General features: G+C 45.3%; 3 protein-coding genes across 4 annotated transcripts in view; 2 read left to right on the top strand and 1 right to left on the bottom strand.

The window, feature by feature from the left end:
• The window catches only part of dna2 (DNA replication helicase/nuclease 2), a 31,080-nt gene extending 20,571 nt beyond the window's left edge, over positions 1-10,509 (top strand). Inside the window, exon 22 of one of the 2 annotated variants that reach the window (XM_049009005.1) lies at positions 10,408-10,509. Coding sequence is in view for 1 of the 2 variants with exons in the window: in XM_049009004.1 (XP_048864961.1) it covers positions 749-946 (198 nt within the window). In the remaining variant the exon portion in view is untranslated. Of the gene's footprint in view, positions 1-748; positions 1,131-10,407 lie in introns of those variants that run through there. The other variant, XM_049009004.1, reaches the window with a different exon arrangement.
• Positions 1-11,490, top strand: part of hnrnph3 (heterogeneous nuclear ribonucleoprotein H3 (2H9)) — a 76,001-nt gene that overhangs the window by 41,747 nt on the left and 22,764 nt on the right. The gene's annotated exons all lie outside the window — the stretch shown is intronic.
• LOC125739205 (phenazine biosynthesis-like domain-containing protein 1) lies at positions 1,987-9,065 on the bottom strand. The gene is made up of 9 exons (XM_049009084.1): positions 8,900-9,065; positions 8,705-8,804; positions 8,452-8,550; positions 8,093-8,202; positions 7,879-7,908; positions 7,578-7,666; positions 7,307-7,482; positions 7,157-7,219; positions 1,987-2,246 (listed from the first exon to the last, which is right to left on the bottom strand). The coding sequence occupies exons 1-9, from the start codon at positions 8,981-8,983 to the stop codon at positions 2,134-2,136; spliced, it is 864 nt and encodes a 287-aa protein (XP_048865041.1). The 5' UTR covers positions 8,984-9,065; the 3' UTR covers positions 1,987-2,133.

An 11,490-nucleotide genomic window follows, 5' to 3' on the forward strand; every position in this document is an offset into this window, starting at 1 on the left:
GACCTGTAGTTGTGGTTGTCGGTGTGGGGTTTTTCAGTACTGAAACCATACAATATGTATTCCATAGTTGTGGCATTCTGCTCAGCTTCAGGCTCAGGCTAAAGATATGCTCAACTATCCCACACGGTTGATCCACGCAAGTTTTGAGAAGTCTCCAGCTGATGCCATCTGGACCTGTTGCCCTCCATTAATCCTCCTTAGCTCCTTCCTAACCTGGGATATTGAGAGAGACAAGCTGGAGCAGGGTGACTGTGTGCTGCTGGAGGTTTTTGGTTGTGGGGGAGGGGCAGTGGGCAGGTAATCTGGTTGATGTGTACGATTTTTTTGTATTTGGCTTGCTTTTAGTTATTCTTAACTTTTCGTTTTTTATTACTGAGGACATCGGTGTCATTGCCCCATACCGGCAGCAGCTGGCTGCCATCTCAGGCCTGTTGAGCAGCCCTGCCTTCAACGCTGTCGAGGTCAACACGGTGGACAAGTACCAGGGCCGCGACAAGAATGTCATCATTGTCCCCTTCGTTCGGAGCAACACCCAGGGCCGTGTGAGTGTTCCGCCTCTCAACAGCAGTGGGTGTTAGAGCCCCCAGCCAGGTGCTATTAAATATACTGACCCAGTAACTGGGGGGGCAGACAGATCACGTGTGTTTCAGTATCTGTTCCTCAGCATGAGTGGGAGCCACTGGAATGTCCCGGGGCCCATCACCCCCAGCATATGTATGACACCCATACCCCCCTCCCCCCGCCCCAGACTGGGGAGCTACTGAAGGACTGGAGGCGCCTGAACGTGGCTGTGACACGTGCCAAGCTCAAGCTGCTCCTGCTGGGCTCTGCACCCACACTCAAGCTCTTTGCCCCTCTGGAGAAACTGCTGGGCCACCTGGAGCGCACGGGTGGCATATCCTTCACCCAACGCTGGTTAGCTGGTGTCAGTCTCTGGCAGTGTTAATTGTCCAAAATAAGCAAAATTTAAAATAGCAAAAAAAAAAAAAATAGCCTGCATGACTGGTGGTGCTGCGTAGCGATTTCAAACTTTGCTGTATGTCATCACATTGTGAAATAATCTCATATTGATGAGCCAGAAATACTGAACTTGGGTGATGAGTAGGTCTAACGGTGTGGGACACTCTGCTTCAGCAGTGTATTCAGAGCCCAGGGTTTCCTCCTTAACAGAGCTCTACATCCTCTTGCTTCCCCCGGCTGCGCATCAGGACCTGTCTAGGATGTGCCTGTGAACCCCACAAGGAATCAGATGTCCTTTAAAGGCATCGTCTACAACGGGTTGGATCGATCAGGCCCAACCTCCTTTTTTTCTTGTTCTACCTCAGCACCAGTGTAAGCTGCAGTGGATCACAGGTCATCATGGTACTGGTTTGAATCGATGTTCAGTTACCACTGCTAGTGTTATGACCTCAGAGCCCAGGTACTAAGCATAAAAACTTTTATTTTATTGTTGCTGTTTTATTGTTGCTGTTTATCACAAGTCAGGTAAAAGTTATTTCTTTTGTATGTCGTATTTCTTTTTGTCAGTTTTATCACTAATTCAAAATATTACTTGAATTCATTTCAGCAGATGGTGACAAGTCCTCTCAAGCCCCATCTGAGTTTTTAACCATTTTAAGATGCATTGATATTTACCATCCTGGTTTGATTCCAGCTAGAGCCCTGTCTGACTATGAAGATGTCGATGAGGTTACAGACTGCTTACAGCCTTGCGGGTTTTGGTACAGAGCAGTCATTTGACCTTTTGGAAATCCAATGTGATATAGGGGGTCACTTAACATTTTTAGTTCCTATAGTTTACCCAAAATTACATCAGACACATACATGTTTGTGTATTAATACTGACTGGATTTGCAATGGTTTATATTTGAAAATGTGAAACAAAGAAATACACATTCCAACTCTGTTTTCAAGCTAAGTTTTTTTTTTTTTTTTTTTGCTATGATTTTAAAAAAATAAATTCTCTCCAAATAATGTCTGGGTATCTTTACTATAAATTATTTATAGTAAATTTAATAGTATTTAGATTATTAGTATTTTCTAGCTAGTTTCCTTTCAGCCTAAATCTCAAGATCAGTTCTGAGTTTTGTATGAGGGAAATGTTGGACAGCATCCGGGAACTGTCTGAAGTGTTCAGAGTGTGAGTACCCCCTTCAGGACTGTAACTGCACGGCCAGCAATGTCCACTCTGTTGTTGTCTTTTATGTGCAGGTGAAGCTCCCCCCCTCGACTGGAGCATTGGTAGGCTGCCACATGAAAAAAATCAGATTATTTAGTAGAGTCTGTAGATTTTAGTAAGTAGTCTGTACCATTTTAAAATGCCAAAGTATTTCACAATTGCAACCAGTTGAATCTGGGTATTCCTTATTTGAAATAACCGTTTCAAAACCAAATTATTTATCCATCCATCATCTTCCGCTAATTATCCGAGGTCGGGTCGCGGGGGCAGCAGTCTCAACAGGGAAATCCAGACTTCCCTCTCCCTGGCCACTTCATCCAGCTCCTCCGGGGGAATCCATAGGCGTTGCATGCTTTTCCAGCTGAGGACCATGGTCTTGGATTTGGAGATGCTGATTTTCATCTCAGCCGCTTCACACTCGGCTGCGAACTGTTCTAGTGAGAGCCGAAGGTCACGGTCTGATGAGGCCAGCAGAACCACATCATCTACAGAAAGCAGAGAACTAATCCTGAGGCCCTGGCTGCGCCTAGAAATTCTGTCCATAAAAGCTATGAACAGAATCGGTGACAAAGGGCAGCCCTGGTGGAGTCCAACCCTCACCGGAAACGATTCTGACTTACTGCCAACAATGCAGACCAAGCTCTGACACCGGTTGTACAGGGACCAAACAGCCCTTATAAGGAAGTCCGACACCCCATACTTCCAGAGCACTCCCCACAGGACTCCCTGAAGCACGTGGTCGAATGCCTTCTCCAAGTCCACAAAGCACATGTAGACTGGTTGGTCAAACTTCCATGCACCCTCCAGGACCCTGCCAAGAGTATAGAACTGGTCCACTGTTCCATGACCAGGGCAAAAACCACACTGCTCCTCCTGAATCCGAGGTTCGACTATCCGATGGACCCTCCTCTCCAGCACCCCCGAATAGACCTTACCAGGGAGGCTGAGGAGTGTGTTCCCCCTATAATTGGAACACACCCTCTGGTCCCCTTTCTTGAAGAGGGGGACCACCACCTCGGTCTGCCAATCCAGAGGCACCACCCCCGATATCCACGCGATGCTGCAGATCTGTGTCAACCAAGACAGCCTCGCAACATCTAGAGCATTGAGGATCTCCGAGCGGATCTCATCCACCCCTGGGGCCCGGCCACCTCAGTGACCTCCGCCCAAGAGATAGGAGAGTTCACATTGGAAGGCATGTCGGTGGGATTGAGGAGGTCTTCAACGTATTCCTTTCACCGACCCACAATGTCCCGAGCTGAGGTCAGCAGCGCATCATCCCCATCATAAACAGTGTTGTTGAGTCGCCGGTTGGTGAACCAGAATCTCCTCGAAGCTGTCCGGAAGTCGTTCTCCATGGCCTCCCCAAACTCCTCCCATACCCGAGTTTTTGCCTCAGTGACCGCCGAAGCCACGTTCCGCGTCACCCGCCGATACTCATCAGCTGCCTCCGGAGTCCTATAGGCTAAAAAGGCCCGATAGGACTCCTACAGCTTGACGGCATCCCTCACCACCAGTGTCCACCAGCGGGTTTGGGGATTGCTGTCTCGACAGGCACTGACAATCTTGCGGCCACAGCTCTGGTCAGTCGCTTCCGCAATGGAGGCGCGGAACATGACCCATTCGGACTCAATGTCCCCCGCTTCCCCCGGGACATGGGCGAAGTTCTGCCGGAGGTAGGAGTTGAAATTCTTCCTGACGGGATTCTGCCAGACGTTCCCAGCCGACCCGCACTATATGCTTGGTTCTGCCTGCTCTGACTGGCTTCCTCCCCCCACCAACAGAGCCAACCCACCACCAGGTGGTGATCAGTTGACAGCGCCGCCCCTCTCCTCACCCGAGTATCCAATACATGGCCGATGACACGACTACACAATCGATCATTGATCTGCGGCCTAGGGTGTCCTGGTGCCAAGTGCACATATGGACACGCTTACGCTTGAACATGGTGTTCATTATGGACAATCCATGACGGGCACAGAAGTCCAATAACAAAACACCACCCTATGCTGATTTTCAGCAGGGATGTGTTATTTTATAGTTTTGCTGTCCTTATCCTAAAATGTACATCCATCCATCCATTTTCCAAACTGCTTATCCTACTGGGTTGTGGGGGGTCCGGAGCCTATCCTGGAAGCAATGGGTACGAGGCAGGGAACAACCCAGGATGGGGGGCCAGCCCATCGCAGGGCACACTCACACACCATTCACTCTCACATGCACACCTACGGGCAATTTAGCAACTCCAATTAGCCTCAGCATGTTTTTGGACTGTGGGGGGAAACCGGACTACCTGGAGGAAACCCCACGACGACATGGGGAGAACATGCAAACTCCACACATGTGACCCAGGCGGAGACTCGAACCGCGGTCCCAGGAGTGTGAGGCAACAGTGCTAACCACTGCACCACCATGGCGCCCCCTAAAATGTACAGAATACTGAAAATAAACCTTTCTATGGGTAGGCATTTCCAAACTTTTGGCTGGCACTGTATGTGTCATTAAAATAATGTTATATATTATATTCTCTGGCATCCCCTGGATATCCCGTATATATCACAAAAATTCAACAATAAACAAAATGGGATTTTACAGTGTTCCTGTTTGGTTTTTCTCTTTTCCTGTTCTGATTTTGAGACGGAAAAACCAAAAACATCAATGTTTTTTTTTTGTTTTTCCGATTTGGTTTTGAAACGGAAAATTCAAAACTGCACACTTTCAATGAATGGTTGTCAAATTCTGACCATTACATTTACATATTTAGTAGATACTTTTCCCAAAGTGACAGAGAAATGGGAAAAATGGCACATTACAAAAACAATACATGCAGTCAAGGAATTAACAAAACCTGCGTTAATTTGGCCCCCATATGTCCAAACTGGCCTCAGTTGTTTGTGCCACGTTTGTGTGGTTTCAGTTTCTCAGATATGTTTCATTACATGGTCACGGTACCAATCGTTTTACCTTGTGTTTAAAAATGTCTGTACTGTTATTTCTGATTTATACCTTCTTTGTTTATGCCATTACATTATCGTGGTTCAGTGCTCATACTGGAATTTCCCATGGAAACAAAAGTTTAATGTATGAAATTTTGCGTGCCTTTTATACGGAAGAGGATTAGGGCCACATGAAATAAATTTCAGAGAATTCTGAGAAAAAAGTCAGAACTGAGAAAAAAAGTTTAGGGGCAACAGTAGAAGTGGAGATGTCAGTGTTGGTCTAAAATGACAGAACAGGCAGCATTCCTGCAAATTCGTGGAGATTCATAGGAAGCCATTGCACATTTGGAGGAGCAAAAGTAGGTGAAAAAATAAATCTTGGTGCCAGCAGGTTTAACATTAGCAGTAGCATTTGTAGCAAGTCATTGTCATCAAAAAGTTAACCTTTTTTTGGAACTGCAACACTAAGTTTTTTTGTAGCTCATTTTAAAACAGTTTCAGTCTAATGTTCCAGTCTACTTACTCTGAAGCTCCACGAATTTGCAGGAATGCTGCCGGTTCTGTCATTTTACACCAACACTGACATCTCCACTTCTACTGTTGCCCCTAAACTCGGTGTATTGCATGTGACCTGAGGTCTAAAGCCCGTCTGATTCTAACGTCAGGATTCTAACATTTTTTCTCAGAGTTCTGACATTTTTCTCTAAAATATATTTCATGTGACCCTAGTCCTCTTCCATACTTCTATGATAAGCTATAAGTATCTTTTTTTACTAAAAAGACTGATATGACAAGAGTCCTACATTCTGGAGCCACGTACTTCTGTCTGATTAGACCAAAATTGAATTTTTTGGTCTCATCACAAAGATGTTAGTTTAAAGGATGGAAGGGACTGCCAATGATACACCATACCTACCATCAAGCATGGTGTGGGGAACATCATGCTTTGGGACTGCTTCTCTAGGGCAGACACTGGTTCTCTTGTCCGTATTGAAGGAAGAATGGATAGTAAGAAGTATACGGAGATTTTGGAAGAAAACCTTCAAATGTCAGCCATCAAACTGGGACTCAGAAGACGCTACCACTTTCAGCAGGACAATGACTCAAAACACTGTGCAAAAGTAACCAAAGCATGGATTGACAAAAAAGAAGATCCAGGTTTTGCAGTGGTCTAGCGAGAGTGCGGATCTGAATCCAATTGAAAATTTGTGGCGTGATCTCAAAATTGCAGTTCACAAATGACAGCCTTCAAACGTGGCACTGATGGAACTGGGAATAATTGCCTCCATCCAGATGTGATAAGCTTGAGGACGGCTATCCAAAGTGATTGCAAGCAGTACCCGTGTACAGGTTGGCCATGACATCTAGCAACTTTGGGGGGATCCTGTGAAGTCTCAAGATGTCCCACATGGCAGCTCAATCAACTGAGTCAAATGTTTTACACTGATGTCACGTGACCATGTAATGAAACATTTATATCTCAGACACTAAAGCAGAACAACAATTTCAGCACAAATGGGGGACTAACTTCATGCTGGTGACGTCACCACATAAGCAAACATTTATATCTCAGAAACTAAAACAGCACAAATGTGGTACCAACAATTGAGACCAGTTTTGTTTGAAATTGGACACAAATGGGGGGGGTAACTTCATGATGGTGTCACAAGACCTTGTAAAGAAACATTTATATCTCAGAGATTAAAGCAGCACAAAATTTAAATTTAAACACCACAAACAGAGCACAAACGATTGCAATCAGTTTGGTCAAAGTCAGACGCGAATAGTGGGCCAACTTCACACTGGTGATGTCACCATGTAATACCCCATAAACTAAAACAGCACAAACAAAAATTTCAATGGCACAAACCAGCACTGATGATTGAGACCAGTTTGGTTTAAATCAGACACATATGGGGGGGGCAACTTCACGCAGGTATCAACGGCATCTAGGCTGAGCTTCCCAGAACGCCCAGATACAAATGTAAGCAGTTTCATAGTAAGTGCTAAAAAAACAAGAACCATTAGCCATCCTTACCCAGCATCCTTTGCTTTCCCAATTTCTCTGACCAGTAGCTGGCTAACACAGTGTGTGATGACCCTTGAAGTGGCAGATGAAAACAACCACATGTCAATAACCTTAACTAACGACCGAAAACTGCACACTGTGAAATTCGGCAACTTTTACCAGTTACAGGATCCTCAGGAATTCCTTGCCAGGGAGCAAAATTCCTTGAGAAAAAGTCATAGGCTGGCTGAGCAACTGGATCACCCTTCAGGGTGACCATGAGTGACTTCACCTTCCCGGTGGGCTCTGCATGCAGGAGGCTGGCAGGGTCTGGCTGCAGGGACATCAAGGCTGCCCTGGAAACCCGTGAAAGAGGGCTGGAATGTGTGATCAGGGTTGGTTATTGCACACTTTGTGTCGGGACAGCGCAGGGGTGGGTGTCTGCTTTTACCTGTCACATGAGTCACTGAGGCATATGAGCAGCTCGCTGATGGCCCTGCAGTACCGCAGTTCCTGCACAGGCAGTTCTCCAACTGCAGCCTGTGGCAATGAACCCAGGCCATAAGTAAGTATGTAAGTGTCTGCTCATCACATTATGTTCAGCTCTAATGCACATCCACTGAGAGTAGATTTTTTAAAATCAGTATTGTTGCATTCACATGCAACCTGTAATGTTCAGTGGTTACCATGGTATGACTATGGCTGAATTACACATTTAATTGGTTAATAATTGATCATTTTTGATCACTTACTTTAATAAGATCTTTAACTTCATTTGGGTCCTAAGAGAAAAATACAAACTTAACTATAATTAAAACAGTATTCTACTTGCAGAAGTTCATGAGACATTTAACTTGAATTTCACAGTTTCAAGAATATGATGACCTTGCGAAATGAAGCCCAGGATTAAACTGACTGAACGAATATCACGTACTGCATCTTAACATTTTGAGTCCCACCGCCTACCTGCATAGTCGGCTTGTTTAGGGGAAAGTCCATCACTAGGGCGTCCCCGTCCATTTTGACGTGTAATTCCCCACTAAGCGTCTCAAAAGTCAGGACTGCGTTATGGTTTTCTTTCAAGCAGAATGACAAACATTATGTTTGTACAGGATATTTTTAATTATAGCTTTGTTTTCTCGAATGACTTTAAAATACAGCTGTGCCACGTGTTTAAAATCAACGTCACGCAACATTTACAGCTTCACGGTTTATTTTTTATCAGCTATTTTAGGGCTCCTTATATGTCTCGATGCGTAATCCATAATGATTACGTTGCTTGTACATAGAGATAATACTTGCGAATAGCTCATCCAAGCGCTTACTTTTATGGTAAAAAAGCACGGCCGCCGAGGCGATGGTGCCGTGCCCGCACAAGACGACTTCATTTTTTGGGGTGAACCATCTCAGGCGAAAACGAGCCGCTGTCGAGGAAAGGGGGTTACATGTAAAACGGTGTCAGGCCACCGACTCCCTGAGGTTAATGCTGTATATCTAGGAATTTTAAGTTTGCCAGTAGGGTATTCTCCCAAAAATGCAGGGCGTTTACATTCACATTTGCAAGTGAAATTGAGATACCTGTGGCGAAGTCATCTGTAACATTCAGTCTGGAAATAAAAGCAGTCTCGGAAAGGTTCATCTCCGCTGCAATTTTCTGGTACACCTGATCCTGTAATTCCTATATTTTTTAGAAAGAGACATCTCGTATGATGAGGGGAGACATACACTGTAATAAAATATTTATCTTGATCACCGTAAACATTAAACACTCACATTTTGTAAAAGACAGACTGCTGCGGGGTTCCCTTTGAAAACTTGGTTGGTGAATGCATCTACAGTGAATACTGGAATTTCCATGGCTTCCTTGTTTTTTTGCTGCGTGCGTGAAGAGAAGTTTCACCGTTTGATCAGTCGTTTGTTAAGCGTTCTAAACTGGACTTTAAACCCACGACCAGCACAACTTAAAAGAGCAACGTAAGCAGTTATAAGTAAAGCATGGGTAACTTCTCAATTAACGAAAGGCCAGTCGCATGTATTTGCATACATTTTCATAAAACGGCTGATTAATTCTCTGTCTTGACATTGGCAAAAGCATAACTATACAAGAAAACAAAAATAAATATACATATTTGATATACATATATGTACAAAAGTGGACATCAATAGATGCCTTGAAGCAGCAGAAACTGTATGATCAAAAACAACTGGCAGTGGGAGTAATGTTTGGTAATAGCAGAATGGCAATATTGGAGCATTGCATGGCCTCCTATATGAAAGATCATTGCACTTAGTCCTTTATGTGTGTGTATATGCATGCGGTCAACTGTATGACGTTCATTATGGAGTCCGACAGCAGCTGGAAGGAAAGACCTGTGATATCTCTCCTTCACACAATGTGAGTGCAACAGCCTGTCACTGAAGGAGTTCCACAGTGCTGTCAGTGTGTCATGCATGGGGTGGTAGATGTTATCCAATAGGGATGACAGCTTAGCCAACATTCTCCTGTCACTGATTACCTCCAATGGAGCCAGAACTATTCCTTGTGAGGCTTCCATACTTCAGATGATACTGTCAGACACACAGTTCCGAGTCCTCGCATGCTGCAGTTGTTGGGTGAGATAGTCTAGGATCCATGTGGTGAGGTGGTGATTCACTCCAGGGTCTTCATAAGGTGGGATATCAGAGCTAGTGACCTGTAGTTGTGGTTGTCGGTGTGGGGTTTTTCAGTACTGAAACCATACAATATGTATTCCATAGTTGTGGCATTCTGCTCAGCTTCAGGCTCAGGCTAAAGATATACTCAACTATCCCACACGGTTGATCCACGCAAGTTTTGAGAAGTCTCCAGCTGATGCCATCTGGACCTGTTGCCCTCCATTAATCCTCCTTAGCTCCTTCCTAACCTGGGATATTGAGAGAGACAAGCTGGAGCAGGGTGACTGTGTGCTGCTGGAGGTTTTTGGTTGTGGGGGAGGGGCAGTGGGCAGGTAATCTGGTTGATGTGTACGATTTTTTTGTATTTGGCTTGCTTTTAGTTATTCTTAACTTTTCGTTTTTTATTACTGAGGACATCGGTGTCATTGCCCCATACCGGCAGCAGCTGGCTGCCATCTCAGGCCTGTTGAGCAGCCCTGCCTTCAACGCTGTCGAGGTCAACACGGTGGACAAGTACCAGGGCCGCGACAAGAATGTCATCATTGTCCCCTTCGTTCGGAGCAACACCCAGGGCCGTGTGAGTGTTCCGCCTCTCAACAGCAGGGGGTGTTAGAGCCCCCAGCCAGGTGCTATTAAATATACTGACCCAGTAACTGGGGGGGCAGACAGATCACGTGTGTTTCAGTATCTGTTCCTCAGCATGAGTGGGAGCCACTGGAATGTCCCGGGGCCCATCACCCCCAGCATATGTATGACACCCATACCCCCTCCCCCCGCCCCAGACTGGGGAGCTACTGAAGGACTGGAGGCGCCTGAACGTGGCTGTGACACGTGCCAAGCTCAAGCTGCTCCTGCTGGGCTCTGCACCCACACTCAAGCTCTTTGCCCCTCTGGAGAAACTGCTGGGCCACCTGGAGCGCACGGGTGGCATATCCTTCACCCAACGCTGGTTAGCTGGTGTCAGTCTCTGGCAGTGTTAATTGTCCAAAATAAGCAAAATTTAAAATAGCAAAAAAAAATAAAATAGCCTGCATGACTGGTGGTGCTGCGTAGCGATTTCAAACTTTGCTGTATGTCATCACATTGTGAAATAATCTCATATTGATGAGCCAGAAATACTGAACTTGGGTGATGAGTAGGTCTAACGGTGTGGGACACTCTGCTTCAGCAGTGTATTCAGAGCCCAGGGTTTCCTCCTTAACAGAGCTCTACATCCTCTTGCTTCCCCCGGCTGCGCATCAGGACCTGTCTAGGATGTGCCTGTGAACCCCACAAGGAATCAGATGTCCTTTAAAGGCATCGTCTACAACGGGTTGGATCGATCAGGCCCAACCTCCTTTTTTTCTTGTTCTACCTCAGCACCAGTGTAAGCTGCAGTGGATCACAGGTCATCATGGTACTGGTTTGAATCGATGTTCAGTTACCACTGCTAGTGTTATGACCTCAGAGCCCAGGTACTAAGCATAAAAACTTTTATTTTATTGTTGCTGTTTTATTGTTGCTGTTTATCACAAGTCAGGTAAAAGTTATTTCTTTTGTATGTCGTATTTCTTTTTGTCAGTTTTATCACTAATTCAAAATATTACTTGAATTAATTTCAGCAGATGGTGACAAGTCCTCTCAAGCCCCATCTGAGTTTTTAACCATTTTAAGATGCATTGATATTTACCATCCTGGTTTGATTCCAGCTAGAGCCCTGTCTGACTATG

Source organism: Brienomyrus brachyistius, chromosome 3 (assembly GCF_023856365.1).
Source record: "Brienomyrus brachyistius isolate T26 chromosome 3, BBRACH_0.4, whole genome shotgun sequence".
Classification (NCBI taxonomy): Eukaryota; Metazoa; Chordata; class Actinopteri; order Osteoglossiformes; family Mormyridae; genus Brienomyrus; species Brienomyrus brachyistius.

What these genes read in the sequence shown, in the direction of transcription:
- LOC125739205 (XM_049009084.1), bottom strand. Translation starts at nt 8,983, where the DNA reads ATGGAAATTCCAGTATTCACTGTAGATGCATTCACCAACCAAGTTTTC. An exon ending in CAGTCTGTCTTTTACAAAAT is followed by an intron (nt 8,805 to 8,899) that starts GTGAGTGTTTAA and finishes TAAAAAATATAG; the next exon opens with GAATTACAGGATCAGGTGTA. An exon ending in TAAACAAGCCGACTATGCAG is followed by an intron (nt 7,909 to 8,092) that starts GTAGGCGGTGGG and finishes TTTTTCTCTTAG; the next exon opens with GACCCAAATGAAGTTAAAGA.